The sequence below is a fragment of the Strix uralensis genome, chromosome 25, assembly GCF_047716275.1.
Source record: "Strix uralensis isolate ZFMK-TIS-50842 chromosome 25, bStrUra1, whole genome shotgun sequence".
In the NCBI taxonomy this organism is placed as follows: domain Eukaryota; kingdom Metazoa; phylum Chordata; class Aves; order Strigiformes; family Strigidae; genus Strix; species Strix uralensis.
In genome coordinates, this window is record NC_133996.1 from 4,375,121 (window position 1) to 4,399,842 (window position 24,722).

Genomic DNA, 24,722 nt, shown 5'->3' on the forward strand with positions numbered 1-24,722 from the left:
TACAGTAAATAGGAGAAATTTTTATTTTGTTACAAAAGTAAAAGGCATAAATAGATGGTGAATCCTACCGGGCTCTACGGTGGGCAGGCCTGGCTGCACAGCACCGCAGCGCAGCTCCCAGCCCGGCCTGTGCTGCAGCCGCCAGCAACACCAGCTACAGAGGCGGCTGCTGAAGGTGCTGGGGGGGGTTGAACCCCTTCCCTTAAAATTAGAGTCGTGCTAAGACAAAACAGGAAGGGGGGAGTGGCCAGGGGGGTCGCAAGGGTAAATTCTGACCATGTACTAACTCCGGTCTGGAGAGGTGAGTCCTCCGGCACATGGACACTGCTCGGAGAGGGGCTGGTGGGGTTGGGTGTGTAATGCCACTGGCTCAGCTGTAAATGCTCTGGCATGAATCCTGCTCATCTCGAAAACCCGCTGGAATGCGAACCGCTATCTCCCAGCATCTACGGGAGGGGAGACACCTTCGCTGGGGGTAAAGCTGGTGGTTACAAGGAGCCACCGGCGGCCTCGGCTCGGCTGCGCGAGTCCGTCCAGCGGCAGGAGACAGCAGGAACTCCAGTTATTGCTCTGGGGTGGGACGGCTGTATGGCTTCGAGCTTTGAACCCACGGGACGGCTGTCCTGCCTCCCGGAGGGGGATTGGAAAAGCTTTTCCTTGTGCACGGCCGCTTTCCCCCCTCTCTTGCAGTGGGAGGGAGAAAGGCGCAGCCGCGTAGCCCTGGCGAGCGGAGGCACTCGTGGTGGTCATGGCTGTAGTCTCGGGTGCTGCCCGCGGCGTCTTGGCTCCCCATGGGGCAACTCCATGAGAGGCAGAGGGCTGCGGGCTGCCACAGCTCCTGATACTGGATCGACCCGATGCGAGGGAGAGGAGAGAGGAGGAAGAAAAAGAGAGGGTTAGTGTCAGAAATACAAGAGCGAGGAGCAACAGGGCGCAGAGGGGAGCACCCGGGCTCGGTGACAGAAAGGGGAGACAGTCCGGGATGGAGGAAAGTGTTGGCAGCCACAGGCCAGGACAGAGGAGCAGCTTCCTCCATCGCTGCCGCTGGGGCTCGAGCCCGTGGCGTGGTGCAGGGAGGGAGAGGGGCAGCTCCACAGCCCCCAGGCGAAGCCGGGCGTCGTCACGTGCTTTGGAAGGAACTTACCGTGGCCATGGGCATGTTGGAGGAGGAACCTGGTGTTAAGAGAGAAGAAAACAGGCAGAGGGGAAGGGAGGGGAGGGATCGCCTGAGCAGGTCAGAGCTGGGATGAGAAATCTGTTCCAGGTTCCCCTCCTCTGTTCAGGCCACAGCTCGCTCCAAACACCAAATCATCAAAACATCAGCTGGGGGGTCCCTCCAATCCCATCATGGTCCCAGCAAGCCCCGGGCTTCACAAACCCTCTGCCCGGAGCCAGCCCCCAGCCCAGCCCAGCCCCTCCCCGAGGCAGAGCAGGCGGCTCCATCTCATACCAAACCCCAGCACAAAGCTGGGTGGGGGGAAGAACCATCCCTCCGTCCTCGCCGAGGCTGCAGGCAACCAGCCCCTCTGGCACGCAGCCCCGCGCCGAGGCGGCACAGCCCAGGGCTCGCTGCCCCGCACAGGGGTGGGATCCTGGTGGGATGGAGGGGGCAGAGGGACACCAACACAACCAGTGACGGGTGGATGGACAGAGCTGGTCATGCGGTGGAGATGAGATGAGTCGCTCGAGAAGATGACAGGGAGAAGAAAGCGCTTTCTTACCAGCTAACCCTCAGAAAGCAGCGCTAACGTCCAAGGAGGGGGCAAAATCCCGTCAGGCTGTGCAGGAAATGGCAAAGTCCTGGCAGGCGTCCTCCTGGGGAAGACACCAGACATTATGCACCTCCAGACCTGCCCGTAGGGCTGGAGGGGGCTGGGTTAGATGGGGAGACCCCAGATCCCAGCACAGCCCTGGACCGAGCAGGGTGGGTGGGGAAAGGACACTGAGGTGATGATGGCTTCTGCAGGAAAGGGATGGGCAAGTGGATGAGACCCTGCCCAGCCTGGGGACGTGGGACAGAAAAAGCCCTTCGCTCCAGCAAGAGTCACGGCAGCACCAATGCTGCCAGGCACCCCTCACAGCCCCATCCTGCAGGAGGTTCTGAGCTTCCAGGCAAGGCCTGGGCCTCATAAAGAGTCCAACTGCCACCTGGCAGATGTCAGACACCTGCCCTGCTCTGTCTTAAAGGAAGAAAATAATAATCCAAAGCAATTAACTCTTTAAAAATATAATTTTATTATGTCGAGTAACAAAGGAAACCGGTTTAAATAAAACCAGGAAGGAGTCTGGCCCCTGATAACACCCCCCCCACTGCTCCTCGCTCCCCAGCACCAGACCCTCAGCTCGGCCCCACGCCTGCCCCTGGAAGGTTGAGGCTCCTCGAAGGCTGGGACGAGCCCGGCTGGGGACATCCCTGCGGGAGAAGCGGGGAGGGAAGAGCACGGTGGCCTCTCCAGATGCAACATGGGCACAGCACGAAGCTGCGGGGCCGGGGCTACGGGCAGAGCAGCACCGGGAGCCTCCCCAGGCAGCGAGGGCCATCTGCCGGGATCCGGTAGAAATTCAGCAGCCGCCACCGTGCTCTCACCTCGGCTCTCGGCAGAGGGGAAGGAAGAGCTGGTGGCCAACAGCAAACAAGCCCCGAGGTCTCTGTGGGGCCGGTCAGAAATGTAAGGCCAGGGGAAACCTGTGCCTCTGCCGTCACCCAGCGTGCCCCGACGCTGCGCGCGGTCACTCACAGTGTGAAAAGCACGACGCTGGTGAATGGGGGGGGGGACGTGCTGCCCCCAGAAATGTGCTGCCTCTGCCTGAGGTTGAAATACATGTGCCTGACCCATGGAAACCTAACCAGGCAGCTTGACACAAAATGCTGCAAGCCTCTGCCCTGGTGCTAACATGCACAACACTACCTGCACCGAATATAAAACGTTCTACGTAGAAAAAAAAAAAATCTACAAATTGTGCAAAAATATCCAGCAGCTTTTAATAACATGATTCAAGTATTGCTAACAAGGTCTGTGACTCCCCTAAGCGCACTCCAGGGTTGGTGACACAGCGCTGGCTGCCCTGCCCGGGTCTCCCGTGGCTCCGCAGGCCCAGAGCGATGCTCCCGGGGAGCCCAGGCACACGGGAATCGCTCCCCGGGTGCTGGGGACAGCCCTGCTCTCACCCACCGGCCCGAAACCCAAAGCAAGAGCACAACGTGAGGTGATCGAGACCAGCACCTGCTCGCTGCTTCCTCTGAAGCTCCACCTGGGAAAGGTGCGACCCTCAGGAATTCACACCCTTTTGTGTTGCCTTTTGGTCTCCTACAGACAGGACACAACCAGGCTTTCCTGGCAACCTGAGCTTCCCAAATCTTACAACTGTAGCCTTGCCAACCAGCATCTCACGACGAGAGCCACAGAACGCGGCATGTTTCTCCTTCCCCATTAAAAGGGGGGGTCATCCTAACTCATGTCCTTGCTGCAAAATGTTGTCTACTGACTGGCAGAGCCAAAACACAAAGAGTTCTTCAGCACCCCCTCGGTGACCAGCCAGCAAAGAGGATCAGCAGCAGCTGGGACAGCTAACTATCTTCCACGTCTGCTGGGAGCCAGGGTCCTCCCAGTTGAACAGCCCCAACTTACCAAGGCACAGCAGCTTCTGGAAAAAAAAAAAAGCTGCTCCGGCAGCGGCCGAGGTGAGAACCTGGCCATTAAGAGACAGAACAGTCCTTCCACATCGGCACAGGGGAGCGGGACGTGTTCATGGAGATTAACAGGGCTATCAGGGAACAGCCCAGAGGACAAGGTGTGACAGCCAGGGAACCGTTTGCCAGTCCCCACCTCGCATCCCTGGCCCACCTCGTTACTCCACACAGGAAACACATCGACCCCCCCGGAGCTGAGACTCCGGGCTCAGAGATCTGGTGGCTCCCCAGATCGATTTGCTTCCAGGTACAGCAGGGACCCCCCCAGCTTCCTGCACGAGTCTGAGGGTCCTGCATGCTGTTGGGCTCTATCGGTTGAAAGTCCAGACAGGCCACATCACAGTGAAACAAATAAACAAAACAAAAATAAATAAATTAAAAAAAAAAAAAAGAAAAGGCAACGTATGGCTCAACTGAGTCTTTGGCAGCTCTGCATCACAGGGCTGTCCCGCCTGAGGCTGGGGAGATGGTAAGAGGGGAAGGTACTGGCTGGAGCGAGGTGCAGGCGCAGCAGGCACTGGGCTACATCCCAGCACTGCTAGGGAATGCCTCCTACCATGCTGGTGTCAGTTTTGGCTCCAAAAGAAGGGATTTCACTCTTAGGACTGGACGGGGTCCCGACATCCGCCTGGATAAATCCTCTTCTGTCTATCAAACTGGAAAACAGAAAGGGAAGGGTGCAAGGGGAGAGGAGTGATGGAAATGAAGGTTGTGTGAAGACGGGAGCTCCCGAGGCGCAGAGGAGAGGGCTCTCTCCTCGTGGGAGCTGCTAACCAAGGCGCCGGCAGGAGCGCGCTGGCTCACGCAGCTTCCTGCCCATTACACAAACCACAGACTTATCACACCGACCCCCAACAGCCTTCGGGCAGTTAAAGCTTTGGGTCACCGCAAACCCAAATGGGAACTGGTGAAACGTCTTCACAACAGGAAAACAACATGAATGAGGGAAGAACTGGAGTAAAACACTATTCTCCCCGCAACCTCCCAGCGAGCAGCTTGGCGCCCTGAATCCGCAGATTTACCAACTCTGAATGGCAGCACTGGCATTTTCATAGAATCACAAAATCCTTCAGGTTGGAAAAGACCCTCGGGATCAGCGAGTCCAACCCTCAGCCCGACTCTACAATGTTCTCCCCTACACCACATCCCCCAACAGCTCACCCAAATGACCCTTAAACACACCCAGGGATGGTGACTCCACCCCCTCCCTGGGCAGCCTATTCCACTCTCTGACCACTCTTTCTGGGAAACATTTTTTCCTAATGGAAAATTTTGGCAGATCTGAATTCAACAAAAAACTTGGGGGCACTTCAGAGAGCAGGGCCAGGTGTAAGTGTAAAAAAAGACACTTTGACTCCAGCTGCACAGCCTCAGACACCCTCTCCTGCTGCTGTTACACTGAGTACGCACCTCTGAGATGCTCCACATAAATCCACGCTGGATCCAGTGAATAAACTGTGTCTCAAGGATCCCCAACTCCTGTGACAGCGGCCTGACTCTGCCCAATTGCACCCTCTTGTGACAAAGCAGTGATAATCCCGTGGTGCAGGTACTTGCTTCAGGCCCAACACCTCCCTACACCCGCCTTGGCCCTTGTTTTAACATTGGCTCTGCTTAACTCACAGCTACGACCATTTGGTAGGATGCGACTAAGCACTTCAGGTGATTTAAGTGTTGGTAAAACCCAGGGTGTCTGCACTGCCTGGTGTGGATCTCTGCCAGCTGCCACAATGCTCGATCCTCTGAGTACAGGAGGAAAACTCCTGTGCCAAGAACGGCTTTAAACTGCAACAGGGGAGGTTCAGACTGGACATGAGGAACAAATTTTTCCCAGAAAGAGTGGTCAGAGAGTGGAATAGGCTGCCCAGGGAGGGGGTGGAGTCACCATCCCTGGGTGTGTTTAAGGGTCGTTTGGGTGAGATGTTGGGGGATGTGGGGTAGGGGAGAACTTTGTAGAGTCGGGCTGAGGGTTGGACTCGCTGATCCTGAGGGTCTTTTCCAACCTGAAGGATTCTGTGATTCTAAGAAGTCCTGCCACTACTGGTATTCACCATCTGCTCCGAGCCCTGTGCTGCTGCTACTCTCCCCTTATTGAATCGCAGGATGTGTCTTATCTGCCAGCTCCATGAAACGGTTACGACTGACCCGAACTCGTCAAGCTCAAACCACAGGAGAAGCAACAGTTGTATCTCCTACTTATACACAGCCTTTCTCTGCAGACACTGCGAAACTGTTCCCTCTTCATCATCGAAGCAGTTGTGTTTGTGCTGACAGTCTGCCCTGAATCCTGATAAATCCGTCCTTTCCGAGGCCCCTCTCGCAGAGCAGGGTGCGATTCCCAACGCCGTGGAGGCCCAAGGCTCTTACCTGGGATGGAATGGTCCACACAGCACCGCACAGCAGTTTGTGAGGATACTTTTATGGCTGTAGGGATTGGCAAACTCTGAGCCCCTCTTGTTTGACCAGGACCCTTTGATCTGAAAGGGAAAGGATACACGCAGATTGAGACAGGAAAGACGTGACAGCGGATAATTACACGATAATGAATTTGATTCACACCCTTGCTCAAGAGGTGGAAAGCTTGTCTTACTGCAAATGTCCTCCCTCTCTTTGCTTTCACAGGCAGGACAGCTGCAGAAAGGCAGCGAGGAGGCAGCGATACACTGCTCCAGCCTCTGCCAGGGCTCAGCCTTGCAGCTAAAAAGCTCCGGAGCTGTGTCCTCCCCGTGCTGCGTGGCAGCGTCACTGTCTTCAAACGCCGGCCACCGCCTCCTCCCCTCGTTGTCTCCTAAGCTAAAAGCTCATCAGAGCAGGGCTCTAGCTCACGGACCCTCCTGGGCTCCTCAGGCTGAACAAACAACAAGGGGATTCCCAGGCCGTGCTGCAACGGGAGGAAAAAAATGTCATCTGTCCCCACCCTGAGCAGCTGCCACGGGGACTCTGATTTTGAAACCCCGGTCACACCGAGCGTAGGCACACACGAGTGGGCAGATGCTATACCTGGCCTCAGGCCTCCGGCTGCAGCGAACCATTTACTATTACATTTCCTCCTTTTATTTTTACTTCCTCTCCCCAGTTGCAGCATAAGGCTGGCAACGTGGGCAACGCAGCCAGAGAGGCAACAGGCCAGGCGCTTCGGACCCCACGGACTGAGAGCACCTGGCGACCTCCGCCAGCTTCACTGACACGGCCCCACACGCTTCTGCCAACAGGAAGGTGGAGAGGAAAGGGGAAAAAGTAAAAAAAAAAACACTAAACCAAAGGGATGCAAACATGCCTTCTGCAGCACTGGAAGTTCCACCAAGGAAAACAGGTACTTCTGGCCAGAAGGGTGAATTTTGATTCCTTCTGAGGATCAGACAGATCCTGCTTTTCCATACAATCTGCCCGGCTCAGGGTACTCGTTTGGCCCTTGGAGTCTGCACACAGCCCAGACTTTGAGGTAAATCTCATCAGGAGATTTCTGTACATTATTTGCCTGTTAGACATGAGGAACTGATAGAGACAAAGGGACTTGCCCAGGGTCTCAGAGGAAACCTGTGGTTATGTGGGATGCTGAATTAAGATCACCCATGTTCCAGGCTAACACCCAAATAAATCTCTGGGGCCAGTTTTCCTTTTTTTAGTTTCAGAACTCCTAATTTTAAGCAAGGCCACACACAGACTGGAAAAAACACACACATGACCTGTCTAACATTTCAGCATGTGACGCCCATAGCCTGACACTGCCAAGCAACACGTGTCACACAGTCCCCTGCTGCTGTGGGCTGCTTTCCCCCCTCAGCCACCTGAAACTACAGCCTAAATGTCCTGGGTGCAGGCTCAGCCACCTGAAACTACAGCCTAAATGTCCTGGGTGCAGGCTCAGCCATCTGAAACTACAGCCTAAATGTCCTGGGTGCAGGCTCAGCCATCTGAAACTACAGCCTAAACGTCCTGGACATGGGCTCAGCCGCCTGAAGCTACACCCTAAACGTCCTGGGCATGGGCTCAGCCACCTGAAACTACAGCCTAAATGTCCTCGGCATGGGCTCAGCCACCTGAAACTACCGCCTAAACGTCCTGGGCATGGGCTCAGCCGTCTCAAACTACAGCCTAAACATCCTGGGCACTGGCCATTTGCTTTGCAGTGGATTATCACACCTTGCTGAGACACTGCACCAAGGCAGGTTGCCAAGGCTCCCCTGAAAACCTCCCCTCTGCTTCAGAAGGACCAGGGCTGCCCCTGCAGAAGGACAAGCATTCGGGTACTTACATCTTCGTTCGTTGTCAGGTTGGAGGCGACTAAATAAGTGTGAAAACCTGAGAGGCCCAAAATAGACCAGACTGAGAAAAAACAAATCACCAGCTCCAGCACAGTGAAACAAAAGTCAAGGAAGTCTCAAGGAACAAAATCATTCTTCAAGGAGAGGCAGAGGACTGTTTTGGGATGTATGTGCTGCGACCACACACACTGGGCCTTGAAAACACCCCAGCAAGCTTCCCATTCCCTGTGCCATTCTGCAGGCATCCACCGGGGCACAGCCTGCTCCAGCTGCTTCCCTTCCCACATAAATTTGTAAACTGGGAAACAAGTTATTGACCCACCCTTAGACCCTGGTGGTGAACTAAAGGCCTTCCCGATTTGGTGACGTTATTGGTCTGCAGATGCCTGTCTGCCCCAGCCATGTAGCTAGGGGACTAAATTAAGTGGTGGGAAGTTCACCAGGGTGGCCCTATGAAGAGCTCATGGCACCTCGGTGACATGGGCAGTGTTGCTGCGCCAGTGTGTGACAATCTGAGCAGCTGATGGCACCAGAAGGATATCTCGCAGGTGTGGTCTTCAGAGTGACGAGGAATCCATCTCTCTGAGAGCCTGCAAAGCAAAATGGGACAAGGAACAACATCCCATCAGGCAGCGTCGCATCTCCAGCCAACGCTTCCCTCCCGAGCACGCAGCCACCCCTCTGTGGGTCACATCGGTCTGCCTGGCTGCCCGAGAAACATCTGCAGCCTGTAACTCTGCAGGAACGTCAGCGCACAGACCCAGCTCCAGGAGATTTGGGGCTGACAGGCAAATCACCTTCCCCACCAGGTTAAGAGCAGATGCACCCACCAGCATATTTGCTCTGGAGGGGATTAGCCCAGTCACCAGCTCTCAAGGTCTCTCTGCAGCGAGGTGCAGGGTGGATCTGTGCTTCCCTGCAGTCTGAGACCCTGAAAAGCCTGGTTAAACCAACCAGACCCTTCCCACGCTCTGCCCAAGAGGAACAGCGGCCCAGTGCTGCCCCAAGTCGTCTGTGGGCAGGAGCACGGCGCTGCTGGCGCCCGCGGTACTTACGCAGAGTGAGGTGGGTGACGACGCAAGCGAAGATGAAGGCTGTCAGGAAGGAGAGGGAGAGGATGAAGGCATAGAAGTAGCGATAGTTGCGCTTCCCCACGCAGTTGCCCACCCAGGGGCAGTGGTGATCAAACCTCTCTGAAACAAAGGGACACGGTGAGGACACCTGCCACCTCGCACATCACAGAATCACAGAATCATCTCGGTTGGAAAGGACCTTGAAGATCATCTAGTCCAACCGTTAACCTCGCACTGACAGTTCCCAACTACACCAGATCCCTAAGCGCTATGTCGACTCGACTCTTAAACACCTCCAGGGGTGGGGACTCCACCACCTCCCTGGGCAGCCCATTCCAACGCCTGACTACCTGTTCTGTAAAGAAATGCTTCCTAATATTCAGTCTAAACCTTCCCTGGCGCAACTTGAGGCCATTCCCTCTTGTCTTATCGCTCATTACTTGGCTCAAGAGACTCATCCCCCCTCTCTGCACCCTCCTTTCAGGGAGTTGGAGAGGGCCATGAGGTCTCCCCTCAGCCTCCTCTTCTCCACACTAAACCCCCCCAGTTCCCTCAGCCGCTCCCCATCAGACCTGTGCTCCAGACCCTGCACCAGCTCCGTTGCCCTTCTCTGGACACGCTCGAGTCATTCAATGGCCTTTTTGGAGTGAGGGGCCCAAAACTGAACCCACTCATCGAGGGGCGGCCTCACCAGTGCTGAGCACAGGGGCAAGATCACTCCCCTGTCCCTGCTGGCCACACTATGTCTGCTGAACCTCCAAAAACCAGGGGCTACCAATCGAGCTTCCACCCACCACCCCGAGACCAGAACCCCTCTGCAGCAGCACAACAGCAACAAGTTTCAGCAGAGCGCTGCCGCCTGCTCACATGCCCTTTTTTAATCATCAAAGACCAAGCCATTCCTCGCACCAAACCCTGCGTAAGTACAAGCCTTGTGACTGGTGACACCTACCATTACTAAAACTGAAAGAGAGCAGGGAAAGAGCAGCAGTTTTTCCAGTACCTAACAGCACTGGGTGCGTGCATGCAGCATCGCTGCTCCCTTTCTGTGTGTCAGCTTCCCCCGCCTTCTTCGGGACAGAAAAGAATTTTTCAAAGTTATAAAGATACGCCTCTAAAACCACAGAAACTGCCTGGGAACCCAGGGCAGGTGCAATATATCTGGAAACGCTCCCGACTGCCTTCTAATGAAAGGGCTGCACTGCAGACTAACAGGACTGCGGTAACCGTTCTGCGGGGGACACCAGCACAAACAAAACCCACAGCACACAAAGCGGGCACACGCCTGCTCCCCCTGGATGGTTCCTCTTCAAACGCTGCTTTCCAGCGAGCTGTTCCAGCCACAGCCACCCACGGCGATCCCCAAAACACAGAACGCTTGGCAACTCTCAAGTTTCTCTTAGCCAGAGCCCTGGGGTCCTGCGAGCAGTCGCTCGCTCCTCAGGCTGCCCCAGCAGACAGCGTAAAGCACAGCCTCTGCATCCACACGATGTACAACCAGGAGCAGCTGCACCAGGAGTAAACTCTCCGGGCATGCCCCTAAATCACAAGCCGCCCTGCTGCTGGTTCAAGCTGCTCTGGTGCAGGCAGGCTGCGCTGGGAACCTCCCCGCCCACCCCCGTGCAGCTGCCCCACGCCTGCACGGAGCCGTCAGAGGCTTTTCTTCAGGTCTTTGCTCATTCCCTCCTGCCCCACCACACTCTGAGGGCACGGGGAGAGGACACGGAAGAGCTCAATCAGCATCTATGGTGGTGTCTGGTGACAGCAAGGCCACAGACAGCAAGGAGCCCACAGCAAACCTCGTGTTTGGTGGAGACATTTCACAGCACCGTCCTCCCAGAACCAGGGAGAGCAGAGACACGGAGTCTTGGACGTGCTGCCCCTTGCCCCGAGCGACTGCACTGGTGCTGCTTTCATTTTAAATGGGAAGAAGAAAGAACCATTCAGTATCTCGCTTTATAATCCTTTACGAGAAGCAAAAGCAATCTGTCCAGGAACATAAAACACACCCCCCCATCCCAAAATCTCAGCACCTTTCCCCTTTCTGGGCTTACCGACACAGTTGTCGCAGACACTGCAGTGAGAGGTGCGTGGAGGGCGGAACATTTTGCAGGTGTAGCAGTACTTGAGTTTCACCACGTACTTGTTTATGACCACCTCCATCGTGCGGGCCGGCGGGCGATAGGTAGAGGTACCCATGCTGTCTGCGAGGATGAGGAGGGACAGTCAAACTGGTGCAGGTGAAACCCAAACCCCCGTTATCATCCCGAGCTGCTTCCTGGCAGGGTAAGGGATTGGCACGAGCTCTCCTGATTTTAAGCAAAAAGCTAAAAGGCAGCTCAGCCTACAGGATTTGTTGCAGGGTGGGCAGCCAGGAACTCCAGTCAGCTCCTTGCAGCATTATTTATGTCCTTTCCTTCTGTGTTCAATGGCAATGCTGCTGGGATGCCAAGAGGAAGTAATATCTGCCCAGTGCTTTGAGAACATAAAGCAATTTATAAATAGCAAGCACAAAAGCAGCAGCGTTAACGTGCCCAGTAACACCAACTCATCTCTGCGTGTCTAACGGATCACAACACAAGGAGGCAACATCATCTGTCAACGCACGTGCGGCTCCTCCTCTGCTGTAAGCATCCAAGTTGCAGAAATCAGGGTCACCTCAGCAGAAACGTCCCCCCACCACCGCCAGCACACAACCTGCCATCTCACAGCCGGAGCCAGCGGCACCGCCGGGCTCAAGAGACTCATCCCCACCGCAGAGGGGGAGGACAGCGAGGTGCTCCAGGCAGCTTTCATTGAAATTTGACATGTGTATCTTAGTAACACAAGAGGATTCCTCCTCCTCAAGGTCAGAATTGAGGATTTCTAGGGGCAGCGCAAGTTACATCGGTGCGTGCTGGCGCTTCATTAGTCATCGGGGACTGGCAGCTGGAGGCTGTTTCTCTGCTCAGCAAAAGTGTGAGCTGCAAAACCTCGGTATGACGTTGGTGATTTTGGGGGTTATTCCTTTTAGTCACTCTTAAAAGAGCACCTTTCCAACTCCGAGGAAGTCTTTGAAAATAGAGATCTAACAGTGAGCGTGTTAAAAGGATAATAAGTAGATTATATTAACAGTAACAGCTGGCACATCAGGCAGCATCTGCAGCCAGATTACTGCTTTAGGCACTTAGAAACAGAAACATGAATAACCACTCTGAGGATATTTTAAAACCATATTTTTAGTCAGATGTAGAATTACTGCCTTGCAACTGTCTCCAGTGGGGCAGATTCAAGCTAAAGCATTTATGATGACGGGTCACATCAACAAGGTCCACAGATCCCGGGTGCACACACCTCCTTGGCCACCACCAAACCAGCGTGACACAGTAGTTTTTAGACGGGGACAAACATTAGGATACTGTTAGAAATCATTACAATAAAGAAAACCTTGCAGCACAGCAGGCTCAATGGCAAATCATAATCTTAAAAAGCATTCATCCCTGAATTAATTATCCTACATCCTCGCTGCCCATGTTCTGCAGAAGGTGGTACAGGGTCAGATTCCCCCAAGTCTGAATGTTGTCCAAAGTAACTAACGCACCGTTACAGAGCAGCCCCGTCTTCAAGAGCCTGGCAGCGTGATTCTGGAGGGGAACTCTGTGCTCCCCCAGCCTCTGGTACACAGTCCCTAACCGTAGGGATGGTTAGGACACCGATGCCCCAAGCTCTCTCCCTCCCCTGAGCTCTGCCTGGGGCTGCTGCCCGCTCCGGCGTGGTCCTGAGGGCAGGACCAGGCACAGCCCCGAGGCACTGTACGACAGAAAGGAAAACCACCTCCCCTTCTCTGCGGATCCTCTCTTGGAAGCACAGCCTGCTGTGCTAGAGGAGCGCGTCGCACCGCTCTTACCAGGACTTCTAAGGCACTGACAAGCCTCACAGTCTGATATTCCAGCCTTTTCTTCCCCCTGGACAACTAGTAAGGAGTCAAGTCCCAAGAAAGGAGACTCGCTGAGCCTGAAATGCACGTGCACGCACACACACAGAGGCACGCACTGGCCCAAACACAGGAGAGGGAACAGAAGTCTCACCAATCCGCTTTTCCAGGTCTGCGGCCTCACTTGGGGTGGCTCTGGGCAGGATACCTGGGTCTCTGAAGCTTGTCTGGAGCAGGCAGCTGATGACAAAGAAGAAGAGGACGGCTGCAATGATGGGGATGGCCAGGGTCAGGTGACTGGCAAGGAAGGGACAGCTGGTAAAAGAAAAAAAAATTGCATTGTTACCAACCATTGCTACAGAACTGGCTACCAGCTGTGACACTACATGCTATGAATTAGCACGGGGGAGTGGGCTGAAGAGCTGCTGCTTTGCAGAGACCTCTGGAATAGCAAGCGCCAGCCCAGAAACACCGGAGTGGCACCGGGAAGACAGGGGCTTTGGCACAAAGACGGCAACTTCTTTGTCCTTCTGAAGTCCCAGAATTGCATCTCAAAAACCTGCCAGTTGCCCCCAAACCCGGTCACCTTCTACAACAGCAGCATCAAGAACACGTGGAGAAACACCCCAAGCTAAGCAGGGATCAAAACCAGCGTGAACACGATCCCATTTGGTCCAACACGTGAAGCCGAGAGGGAACTTGGCTTCGATTCAACACAGCTTTGCTGTCTCTGGATGACTCGTGTGCCCTTCCTGGTGTGCCAGATGTTTTGAGGATGCCTTCCAGCACTGACACCGCTGTGACAAGCCATCAGACATCTAAGCCGAGGACGCCCGCTCCTGGGCTCGCTGTACTACGGCCTGGGGCTGTTCCTCTGCAGATGGGGACCAGTGTGATTGTGCTCTACGTCAGGGCAGCTCTGTTATCGCAGCACGACAGGTGAAGAGGGCCGAGGAACACCGCTCTGCACGGCGCAGCGCCGGAGCCCCCTCCCACCCCTCGCTCCGCAGAGGGATTTGCTATTATAAGCACCGATAAGCAGCCAGAGCCGAGCGCAGACAGGCAAGCTGCTTGAGCCCTGATGTCTGCGGGCAGCACTAAGTCTCAGTAACTCTGTGAGGCAGTTTGAGAGGATTAAGTAACTTTTGTTTCAACTCCCAAGCTCAGCTGTCCAGAACAAAGCAGCCACCAAGGAACAAAACCCCTTCGGCCTGAGACCAACGCTGCTGCCGAGCCCCTCGGTCGTGTCCCTGACAGAGGGACAGAAAGATCTCTGAAATGAGAGGTGTGAGCTTTGTTGTCGCCCCTTTTCCAGGAGAATCTCTGCACCTCGCTTTCCCCCATCAGGCACCAAGAATCATAGAATCAATCATTCGGCTTGGAAAAGACCCTTGGGATCATCAAGTCCAACCACCAGCCCGACTCTACAAAGTCCTTCCCTAAAAGAAACGGCATTTTAAAACAAAAATGAACTGTAGACACAGGCAAGAGGTATTTGCTGCACATCTAGCAAACCGTAACCCATGCAACAGAAGCACACTACTAAAATAACAACTTGGAAAGCCCCAGGGCATCAACCAAGAAAGAGTGACTAGGCAAGAAGGGAGGGGAGAGCAGATGTCCTCTGCTTGGCCCGGTACAAAGCCGTTACTGTGCTAGTGCTGCCCATTAGTTTCAGATAGAGCAGAGAAAGCTGCCAAAGACACACAGACCCTAAGAAAGGAGTTTCTCCGTCGGGATGCCGTTACTGCCTCCCACAGCTGCCTGCCCCTTTCAGCTCATTTGACTTCTCAGAACCTCTAATCCGATCAAATACCTTCATCTCCCCGCCAGCAGGCTTGGGCAGCTTTACTCTGAGACTCACGGAGATAACGCCGTGATCCCAAGGCAGGCATGAGCCCCCCACCCCGCTCCGTACCACGGCAGGAAAACCAAGCTGCCTTCCCTCCCGAGACAGAAACGCGGAGGCAGGATGGCAGAAGCTCTCAGAGGTGTCGAGAACCAGCGGGGCTCCTTCGCCGGCTCCTCCAGGCAGCGCAGGACGTAACGGGGTGCTCTTGGCTCTCCCCTCCCTTGGGGCACAGGGGCGGGGAGCTTCCCCGGGCCAGCTTTCCTGAAGCGAAGGGGACTGAGATGGATGCAGCTCCCTCTTTCCCAGACACCACTGCACGGTGGGGACAGAGCTCCAGGGCAGACCCTCAAGGCGGGACCCCGAGGGATTTCACCATTTATCAAGCACCTTTAACAGAAACACTATCCCTGCCGCCTCTCGGGACAAAGTCCACCAGTCTTGGGGGTTTCCTGCCTGCAATTCTGGATCAGTTCTCTGTAGCCAGAAGGGAGACTGGGGGGGCATTTAGAGACCAGGAGGAGAGACCAGGAGGATGTTAAACCCCTTCCCGGGGCCAGACTGAGCAAATAAGGTCCGGGGCCACCCCTGTCCCCCCACCCCCCAAAAACACACCTGAGGACAAGCAAAGGGGAAGCAGTGGCTGCTCGCAACGTGGGTCTGGGGGCTTGGTGCAACAGGGCAATGGCTTGGGGGGGCAGCGGGGTGAAGGGAAGGATATTGGGGCTCCTATGGAGGGGAGAGAGGTGCCCCCCAGCCCACCTCCCTCCCACCCACGGCTCCCCCCGAAAGGAGGGGGCTTAAAGGAGGGGCCAAGAGCTGTTTAGAGACCCCCGTGGGGAACGATCCGAGGGACAGACCCCCCACGGCTTTACCCCGACAGGGACGGGGACCTGATCCTGAGGGGGGGGAGGGGGGGAGTGTCCCGGGGCCGCAGCGCAGCGGGGGGCACCTGAGGGTGTCGTGTCCCGCCCCCCCAGAGCCCCGCAGGCCCCAGGGCGGTGCCCGGAGCCCCCGGTGCCCGGCAGCGCGGACTCACTCGAAGGCGAAGAAGAGGCCGCTGGTGGCCAGGATGAGGCCGAGGGTGAGGGCGAAGACGCCGCTGTGCCGCGCCAGCATGAGGCGGCCGCCGCAGTAGAAGCGGTTGCGGCCCGGGAACACCTCCCACTTCCGCCGGGGCCGCCGGGCCGCACCGGGCCGCTCTGGTCCTACGGGGGGTTGAGGTAACGAGATGACTGTACCCGATCCCGGAGCCGTTACCCCGGGCGGGATTTGCCGGTACTCGCAGTCCTTCATGGCGCCGCAGCGCCCGGCCCGGCCCGGCCCGGCCCCGCCGCTCGCCCGGCGGACGTGTCCGCCCCGCCCCGCCCCCTCGGGAACACGCCCCCTCGTAGCCCCGCCCCTCCACAACAAGCCACGCCCACACAGCAGCGCCCCTCCGCTGCAAGCCGCGCCCCCTCGTCGACCCGCCCACTCAGCACCAAACCACGCCCCCCAGAAACCCGCCCACTCAATACCAAAACACGCCCCCTCCTCGATCCGTCCACTCGTGGCCAAGCTACGCCCCCCTAACCCCGCCCACTGTGACAACGCCACGCCCCCCAGACACGCCCCCTCACCGCCGCGCCCCCTGCCGCCCGCCGCCCCGCAGCAGCCCCGGTCCCGGTCGCCCCGGCGAAACATTCCAACACCCCCCCCCCCGCGGGAAATGATCCACGTTCCTCGAGGATGTGCGTGTACGGAGAGACGGGCTGCCGCCAGCCTTTGGAAAAGAAGGAACCGGAGAGGTGCGAGCGGCTCCTGCAAAGGCAGTGTGGGGTCCTCCCGGCAACGGGTGCTCGCTTCCCGGAGGTTTCCCGAGATCCTGGCTGTAAATAACTGCTCGGCGGCAGTACTTCCCCCAGGAGATGGAGAAACATTCCCTATCCCAGGCAGCTTACAGGAATTTTGGCCGTCAGTAACGACAGCAGAGACAGGCAGGGTGCTGCCTGTACATAGTAACGGAGGAGTAACGCCTTTGTAACCGAGAGCACGGCATCACTACAAATACGTCAGTTTTTTTAGAAAAAGCAAGCTTCAATTCAGACCCGTGCTTCTACCCCACGACCCGTCTGTACCGATCCAGACCCTCACTACGTCCACGGCAAGAAGTTGCAGTGCAGAATCAGGCCCAGCAGCCAGTAGGACAAGAAGAATCCGAGAATGCATTTGCTGAGGGGGGTAATTAATCTAAAGTTCATCAGCAGCCTCACAAGGGGGTTTTCCGACGTCCCCTTCCTGCAGGAACCAGGAGATTTATCTACAAGTGACTTCTCGGAGCGAGGTGCGGCGGTTTGATTATCAGTCCCCTCGCTCCAGAGTAAAGGTTCGTATTCCTGAAGGAGGTGAGCGGAGAACCAGTACAGGATGGGAGAGCAGGAGCCGAGGAACCGGGTCAGCACCTGGAGGCGACAGGCAGAGCAAAAATCACATAAATTGCAGGTTTCTGACTGTGACCAACCCTGATCCTGAGGCGCAGAAGGAAAACATCTATCTGCCTCAAACGGTCTGCTGGTAAAGGGGCCTGAAATACAGCCTCCATTCACAGGGCTAGGATTTATTACACTGAAATGAAACACCTCTCAGCTCAACCTGCTTTATTTATTACGACATTTGTGTAAGCAGTCAAGCGGTCCCCAGGTTTTGGACAAGCACAGTAACTAATTGTCACCATCTCGCTGAAATCCTTGTCACCATCCAGCTCAGGAGCTGCGCAGGGGCAGCAGCTTTGGGGGGGATTTGAATCTTACTCTTCAATCATTTTTTCACTGGAACCCCCAACCTTTAGTGCCACTCTCTGTGTTCTAAAAAGACCTTCTAACACTTTAGGCTAGAGACTGGCGACAGGCTCTGGATCCTTTGTCATCCATTAAGCTCAGCCCAACATGCTAATGACCCAGGATCCTTGTTCCCCGACAGCTGGTTAGCAGGGCCTGGCAAGCCCGGCCTTAAGCACACGTCAAACGTGACCTAACCCCGTCGCGGTGTCCTCATCGCACCGACCGCCTGGCCAGCTCTCTTTGGGAACTCTCCAGCTGAACAGGGGAACTAACTGGCTTTGGAAACTCTCTGTGGAAAGAAGAAAGGCGAACGCTTTCGGTTTGCACTGCCCTGCGCCGCCCTGCAGCCAGGACAGCTTCAGGTGGGGACTGTCACTGCCTCGGCCACCACGGGACATTCCCCTTCAGAAACCACTCCCGTGTGCTCCTGCGAAGGGCCTACCTGCACGTGCATGCAGAAGAATCCCACCGCCAGTGAGACCGTGGCATGGACCACATAGACGAAGACAGCGGGGCAGCAAAACCCAGCTCTTGGTTTACCCTCTTCTTCACTCTTTCTTCTCTCTAGACCAAGAGTTAGGCAGTGCTGGGGGTTTGCAATGAGGTAGGTCCAGGCAGCCCACGAGCCCAGAAGCGTGACAGGCAAAGCAAGCAAGAAATTTGGTGTCTGTCTGAGCTCAAAATACCTTAAAAAACCCACATTCCAGTAAGTGTCTTGAATATAGGAATAGACCACGGGGAATCGCCAGGAGCACCAAGGGGGTTTAACCCCGTTCCTGGCCGCCAGACGATAGCCCTTGTCCAGAGCCAGCTGCAGCAGCGGCCCGGGAACAGTCTGCTCCAGGCCAGTGCCAGGACCACAGAACCTCACGTAGGCATAATACTGAAATAAAGCAAAAGGTAGAAAAATCCCAGCACACATCAGAACCGCTGAAGATGTCATGCTAAGGAGTTGCTTCCACAATGAATGCTTCCTTAGCGATCCCGAACCCACCTGGAGCTGGAGGGCAAAGCATTTACCGCGGGCATAGAGAATGAAGCCGGCATTAATAAGCCCGTTGGCACGCACCCCAGAAGCGAGGGAGAAGAGCAGTCCACCCAGCCAGCTCTGCCCCTTCTCCAGTTGCCACATGGCAGTGAACGCCAGGAAGGCAAACATGCTCTCTGAGTAAGCAGCTGCCATAAATACGTTGGCAGGGCTGACAGGAAAGAGAAGGGCAGCAAGGAAAGCCACCCCGCGACGCTGCAGCACGACGCAGCCCAGCTTATACAGCGCAGCGGCTGCCAGGATGGAAAAGAGAGAATTAAGAAGCACGGCCGATAGCAGGAGGCGGCTCCGCAAGCGCAGCAGCGGCTGCAAGGGCCACAGAGCGCCCTCGGCCACGGCGCGCAGGCTCAGGGGGTACAGCGGGAGGAAGGCGCAGTTGTGCTCGTACAGGTAACCCCGCTCGGCGATGAAGAGGAAGTGCTCGGCATCCCAGCGCGAGAGGCCGCCCAGCAGCCGCTCCAAGAGCAGGTCCCACAGGCCAGGCTCGGGCAGGCGAGGGGGAGAGAAGGCGTCTGCGGCGTGGTCTGGGAGCAGGAGGTTAAACAGAGCCTGGAAAAAAAGAAGAGAGGATTGAAGTCTGGCAGACATCCTTTCGCACCCTACCCAGAGCACCGAGCAGGAGTTTGGTGAATCTCCTGGGTTTCAGAGGAGACAAGAGCAGCACAGAAGCCAGGCTGAGGGGCTTTGCAGCAAGGACGCCCGTAAGGCTGTGAAAAGGTGCAAACGCAATCTTTGGAGGCATTTACACCTGAGCTGAATAAGGCTCTGGAACAATATCCAGCACGAATCCCCACGGAACTGGACTGGGAAAGCTGCTCAGCCCCACGCGCGGGCACATCGAGCTGCGTACGCTCACGCCGGGTGCCTCTGCTATGCCTCCTGCTCTACTCAATTTGGCATTATTGTCCCAGCTGACCTCCAAGGGAGAGGAGAAACTAGAGAAAAAGATTTTCCCAGAGCAAACTGATGCAGAAGACAGCAGCCGATTCCCAGGCCCCCTCTCTAGTCTCTAGATCTCTATCGCCTCTGCAGCTCGGCACGAATTAAAGGATTCGCTTTCTGGAGATGAGCAAGCAGGAGCTTGTGGTGCTGACCACATTTTAAAAGGGGAGAAAAAACCCCAGAATACTCATGAAGTATGCAACTTGAGGCATTGTAATGCAATTCCAAATTACAATATGTTTAAAAAAAACTAAAAAACCTGCTAAGTTCTGTAGCTTAACTACGTAGGATGAGTCCCCCGCACTGAATTCAGCGTTGGCAGAGAAAAGAGAAAAGGCCACACTGAACAAATTGGACTAAAAGACCTACAAAGCCGCCGTTTTACCATGAAGCACCACATCTGGTCTAACCAGGCCCCTGGCATTTGCAATACAGAGTCTTTCATCTCAGCTGATGGTTCCACTCAGCCCTAGCCAGCGGTGACCGGGGCTGCCACAACGTGCCAGCTGGCTGGTGGCCTGTTGCTGAAGAGCTTTCTCAGGCCAATTTTGTTTCAGGAGGGCCGTGGCTCCAGACAGACTCTTTGCTGGCTGTCTCGGTACGCACAGGTAGGATGGAGCGAGTAACCAAGCTCTCCCGTGCTCAGAGAACATCTCTGGAAACAAGACCCAGGAGGAAGGCGCAGGAGGAGTTTATTGTCCCTTTCTGTGGATAAACAGAGAGTTCAGCCCCTCCACTCTCGCTACAGCGGCGTGAAAACACAGTAAGCTACAAGGAAACTTATGTAATTCTACTTAACAGCAACCCGCCCCCCTGGATGCAGCTGGTCTGTTGGTTCTCCAAAGGAGAAGACGATTTCCCAGTTAAGCAGAAGGAGCCAGCGCGCCGTGCGCAAGGCAGCGCCGCAGAGAGCAGCCTCGGAGCAGCACCCGCCGGGCGTCGCAGCACCTTTGGCTCAGGAACAGGAGACTTGCCTGGAGCAGAAGCGTCAGGGCTCTGCAGCGCACCGCAAACCACACGACCTCGCGGAGGTGGGGGTCTTGCCTGCTCACCAGCTCCATTCTGAGCTCGAAAGTTGCCTCGGTAGGTCATTGACGTCCCGGGAAATTCTCCCTCTGGTTTTGGAAATCTGATAAACAGAGAGGACAGACACAGAAAGGTATTTCTGGCTCCAGTCACGTTTGTAAATTATGCGCTTTTATTTACTATCAGGCACTTCAAAGGGCTGCAAATCTCTATGAACAAGGAAGTCACTTATGAAAAAGATCACGGATCTGGGAGATGACGCAGAAGACCTCTTTGATATTGTTCCTATTCAAAAAAATATCCCTGACTTCTTAACCTTGGCCAGGACGCAGAGGGAGAGAGGCTGTAACATGTATCCTCAGCCCATTTCTTACGGGGCCAGTGTAAATTCCAGAAGCAGACAGGCTCACTGGCCTCCTCCACGGCTGCCTCAGCAGAAACACCAGCAGCTCAAGCCAGGACTCCGCCAAGCATCTACACACACAGTCAAGTTCTGATGAGCTGAATGGGATTTAAACCCTTTTTTTTTTTTTTTTTTTTTTTTGAATAGAGACAGAATTAAAATGTGGATTCTGAGTGCAACGCCCGTGTAAGCAGTTTGCTGATGGGGGCTCGCAGGCGCTGCCAGGCACGCTCCCTCCTCTCTCCAGCTCTCTGCCCTGCGTTAGCCCCTGGGAAGCTGAGAACAGCTTTATTCCGCTGCCTCCATGGCACCGGCCCCACACGCTTTGTCAGGGCAAGGCTAAGGTGCCTTCTCAGCCACACAGGCTTCCCCCCACCCCTTCCACCGATCAGAGGCAGCGTCTCCAGGACATGACACTCGCACCACTCCACCCTCACCACCTGCGATTTTCCAGTATTTTGGCAAAGGTCCTGGTCTCCAGAGTGAGGACATCTGCCTGTCAAGCGAATTGCATATGCTAAGGTGGCTCTCGTCCACCTCTTCCCTGCAAACCTCACCTGCAAGATTTAAACCGCTTTGCGGAGTCTCGCTGCTTTCTTTTCTGTGTGTTCTGGATTGACGTTGTGGGACCAGCCATGAAAGCTGCTGGCCCGGAGCCACGAGAGGCAGGCAGTATCTGTTATGCAGCTTTTTAAGATAACACAGTTCTTCCGTTGGTTCCCCAGCCACCAACTGCTTTTCAGTTTGAGAAACAGAAGACCCACAGTTCTCGCCAGGTTCCAGTGACACCACATCTTGCACTATTTCCCACCTGCCATCTTTCTGATCCAGCGCCTTACGAAACATAAAGATCCCCAAACCGATCGCTCAGTGATCTAAAAACACGCTGAGGTTTTTCCTATTACTGATGGATAAAAAAAAAAAACCAAACCTGGCAGGTTAAAAACTGCATGAGAGAGCAGAAAGCAATCCTCAGCAAAGCAAAAAACAAAATCCAAATACGCTCATTTATAGTTCCAGTCCCTAACCACAGGATTATGCTTCCTATTTAGCCACATACAAAAGTTTTGGGTTTGCTTATATTCTCCTCTTGCTCCAGAGCATTCACAGCTACAGACAAAGCAACTAGTGGGAGGCACATTCTCCTGAATCACGAAGCTGCAATGTTATTTTAAGAGAGGGGATACTTCAGCCCAGCTGTAAATTCTATTAAAGCGCATTCACAGCTGCAAATCCTATTAAAGCACAGCGGCAAAAAATTGTCCCAGCACTTTAAATATTTTTTAAAAAGCAGAGAAAAAGCCTCGCATCAATGTGCCAAGAAGGCTCAAAGCAAACAGCTTTAAAAAGCCTGTTCCTGTCACGACGCAGCACACCTTGTAACGGAGAGCAGCGGAGTCTACAAAAAGCTGCAGCCCACAAGCACCGTTCTGGTAGGGAACACGGCGTCAGAGCAGGAATGTCTCTACCCCGAAAAGTGCCACGTGAAAGAGCACCTGCACCAACGGAAAAAGGAGACGAAAAGGCAGAAGTGGGTTAAAAATATTTCAGTAGAAAAAGATGCAAAGTATTAATTAAAGATGCGTTTCTTTCCGCGTTCTGCGTTTCCCTTTGCTCTCAGATACGAACTGCGTTTTGCCGGCTCTGGAAACCGTGCTAAAAAAAGGATGTGAACACGAACAAAATAGACGCTGGGTAAATTATCATGTAAATGAAAATATGAATTCGGCGAGGACTGTGAAGATGCAGTGGAGAGCAGTTTCCACCCGGTGGCAGCAGGCCCTCGCCACAAAGGCTTCTCCTCCCTCCGCACGCCGGGGTGCGGGATTTTACCGGGAAACCGGCTCCAGGCTGCGTCCCAGGAACACTTGGAGAGTGTTTGGGCACCTCTGGGGACTTCTCCAACCTGTTGTTAGAGTCAAGAGATACTCCAGACATATTTTAAAACCTGTTCTAACCAGGATGCCAAAGAAACAGGACCAAATTTTGGAAATCCCGTTTGCCTAGTGCTGTTTCCGTGGGCCTGGGCGCTCCCGGCCTCGCAGCCGCTTTCACTCCTGCCCGGTGGCTGCAGCCCCAGCACTTGGCTCGTGTCTGAACGGAAACGGGCACGTTTCTATCCCCCGCTCAGGCACGTGAACAAACCCCACGCTGGATCCAAACGCAACCTGACAGCTCGGCTCGAGGCCACGGACGATGCTGGAGCTGCGGGGGTTTAGCTCAGGTCTGAGCACACCGCAGGGAGCCAAGCCCGGGAAGGCGCCGCGGCCGCTCCCGGTGTGTTTTCACCCTTGCAGCAACGTCCCCAACCCCGCTCGGTAAAGCGCAGCCACCAACTCCCGGGGACACGCTGGGGACTCCCGCTCCTGCCCCCACTGCTCCTCGCAGATGGGCTGAAGCCGCCGCAGCCGGCAGCCGGCGTTTCAGGGGGCAGAAACGAAACGCAGGATGGTTTCCCCTCTCCTGCGGAGGTTCACAGAATCACAGAATCATCTCGGTTGGAAAAGCCCTTGAAGCTCCTCCAGTCCAACCATGAACCTCACCCTGACCGTTCCCAACTCCACCAGATCCCTCAGCGCTGGCTCAACCCGACTCTTCAACCCCTCCAGGGATGGGGACTCCCCCCCTGCCCTGGGCAGCCCATTCCAACGCCCAACAACCCCTTCTGCAAAGAAATCCTTCCTAAGAGCCAGTCTGACCCTGCCCTGGCGCAGCTTGAGGCCATTCCCTCTTGTCCTGGCGCTGGTTCCTTGGCTCAAGAGACTCATCCCCCCTCTCTGCACCCTCCTTTCAGGGAGTTGCAGAGGGCCATGAGGTCTCCCCTCAGCCTCCTCTTCTCCAGACTAAACCCCCCCAGTTCCCTCAGCTGCTCCCCATCAGACCTGTGCTCCAGACCCTGCACCAGCTCCGTTGCCCTTCGGTGACGGTTGAAGCACTGAACAGGGATGTGTTCAGGATTAGGGCCAGTGATCGCTTGTGTGTTTATTAATGGGTTGATATTCAAGGCCGGGCGGGGCTCACCCCGGGCAGGCCGACGCGTCCCGGGCCGGCCGGAGCAGAGGCCTCGGGCCCCGGCCTAAGGAACCCGCTCGCTTGATTCCCCCGATCCTCGGCGAGGCCCGTCTGAAGGGCTGGCGGGAAAATAAAGCCCGAAGGCCGGCCCGGCCCGGCCCGGCCCCGCCTCGCTGGGAGCAGGTTTAAGCGCAGGACGCGCTGCCCCCGCCAGCCCCGCGCCGCGGGCCGGACCCCCCAGTCCCGGTTCGGACCCCGTCGACGTTTCAGCCCCCCCGGGCCCTTCCCCGGCCCGTCCCCTCAGGGGTGCGCGGGCCCGGGGGGGGCGCTCCGAGAGGGCGATGCAAAAATAAAGGGGGAGGGGGGGGGGGGGGGGGAGGGGCAGGCCCCCGCCCCTCCCCCCCCGCGGCGCGCGCGCGGCCCCGCCCCTCCCCCACCTGAGCGCCCGGCGCGCGGCTCCCGCGCCGGCTCCGTCCCGCCGTCACCATCGCCCCGCCCCCCCGCTTCCGGCCACGCCTCTTCCGGGGCTGCGCGCGCCGCGTCACGTGACGGGTGCGTGTGCGTGTGGTGGGGGGGAAGGGGCGGGCGGCGCCATCTTTGTTAAGGGCGGGCGGAGGCGCTCATGGCCTCCCCGCGCAGCCCGGCCCTTCCCGCCGCTCGGGCCGCAGGGCGGGACCCCCC

General features: G+C 56.0%; 2 protein-coding genes across 17 annotated transcripts; both read right to left on the reverse strand.

Annotated features, from left to right (window-relative positions):
- Nucleotides 1-16,143, reverse strand: ZDHHC18 (zDHHC palmitoyltransferase 18). Of its 8 annotated transcripts, XM_074894214.1 has the most exons (11): nucleotides 15,831-16,143; nucleotides 13,097-13,257; nucleotides 11,084-11,233; nucleotides 10,829-10,939; nucleotides 9,012-9,149; nucleotides 8,498-8,546; nucleotides 7,947-8,049; nucleotides 6,059-6,168; nucleotides 4,248-4,347; nucleotides 1,722-1,815; nucleotides 1-844 (listed from the first exon to the last, which is right to left on the reverse strand). In XM_074894214.1, exons 1-10 carry the CDS (start codon nucleotides 16,085-16,087, stop codon nucleotides 1,774-1,776), a joined length of 1,221 nt encoding a protein of 406 aa, XP_074750315.1. In that variant the 5' UTR covers nucleotides 16,088-16,143; the 3' UTR covers nucleotides 1-844; nucleotides 1,722-1,773. The 8 variants fall into 8 exon arrangements, with proteins under 8 accessions (XP_074750315.1, XP_074750317.1, XP_074750314.1 ...); XM_074894216.1 differs by lacking the exon at nucleotides 10,829-10,939; XM_074894213.1 differs by lacking the exons at nucleotides 1-844; nucleotides 1,722-1,815 and adding an exon at nucleotides 2,212-3,999 and having other exon boundaries at nucleotides 13,097-13,182.
- Nucleotides 16,144-16,834: 691 nt separating this feature from the next.
- PIGV (phosphatidylinositol glycan anchor biosynthesis class V) lies at nucleotides 16,835-24,551 on the reverse strand. Of its 9 annotated transcripts, none has more exons than XM_074894343.1 (6): nucleotides 24,479-24,542; nucleotides 22,406-22,525; nucleotides 21,587-21,761; nucleotides 20,575-20,729; nucleotides 18,053-19,207; nucleotides 16,835-17,232 (listed from the first exon to the last, which is right to left on the reverse strand). In XM_074894343.1, exons 4-6 carry the CDS (start codon nucleotides 20,659-20,661, stop codon nucleotides 16,924-16,926), a joined length of 1,551 nt encoding a protein of 516 aa, XP_074750444.1. In that variant the 5' UTR covers nucleotides 20,662-20,729; nucleotides 21,587-21,761; nucleotides 22,406-22,525; nucleotides 24,479-24,542; the 3' UTR covers nucleotides 16,835-16,923. The 9 variants fall into 9 exon arrangements, with proteins under 9 accessions (XP_074750444.1, XP_074750449.1, XP_074750443.1 ...); XM_074894348.1 differs by having other exon boundaries at nucleotides 20,653-20,729; nucleotides 21,587-21,933; XM_074894342.1 differs by having other exon boundaries at nucleotides 21,587-21,933.
- Nucleotides 24,552-24,722: the final 171 nt, after the last annotated feature.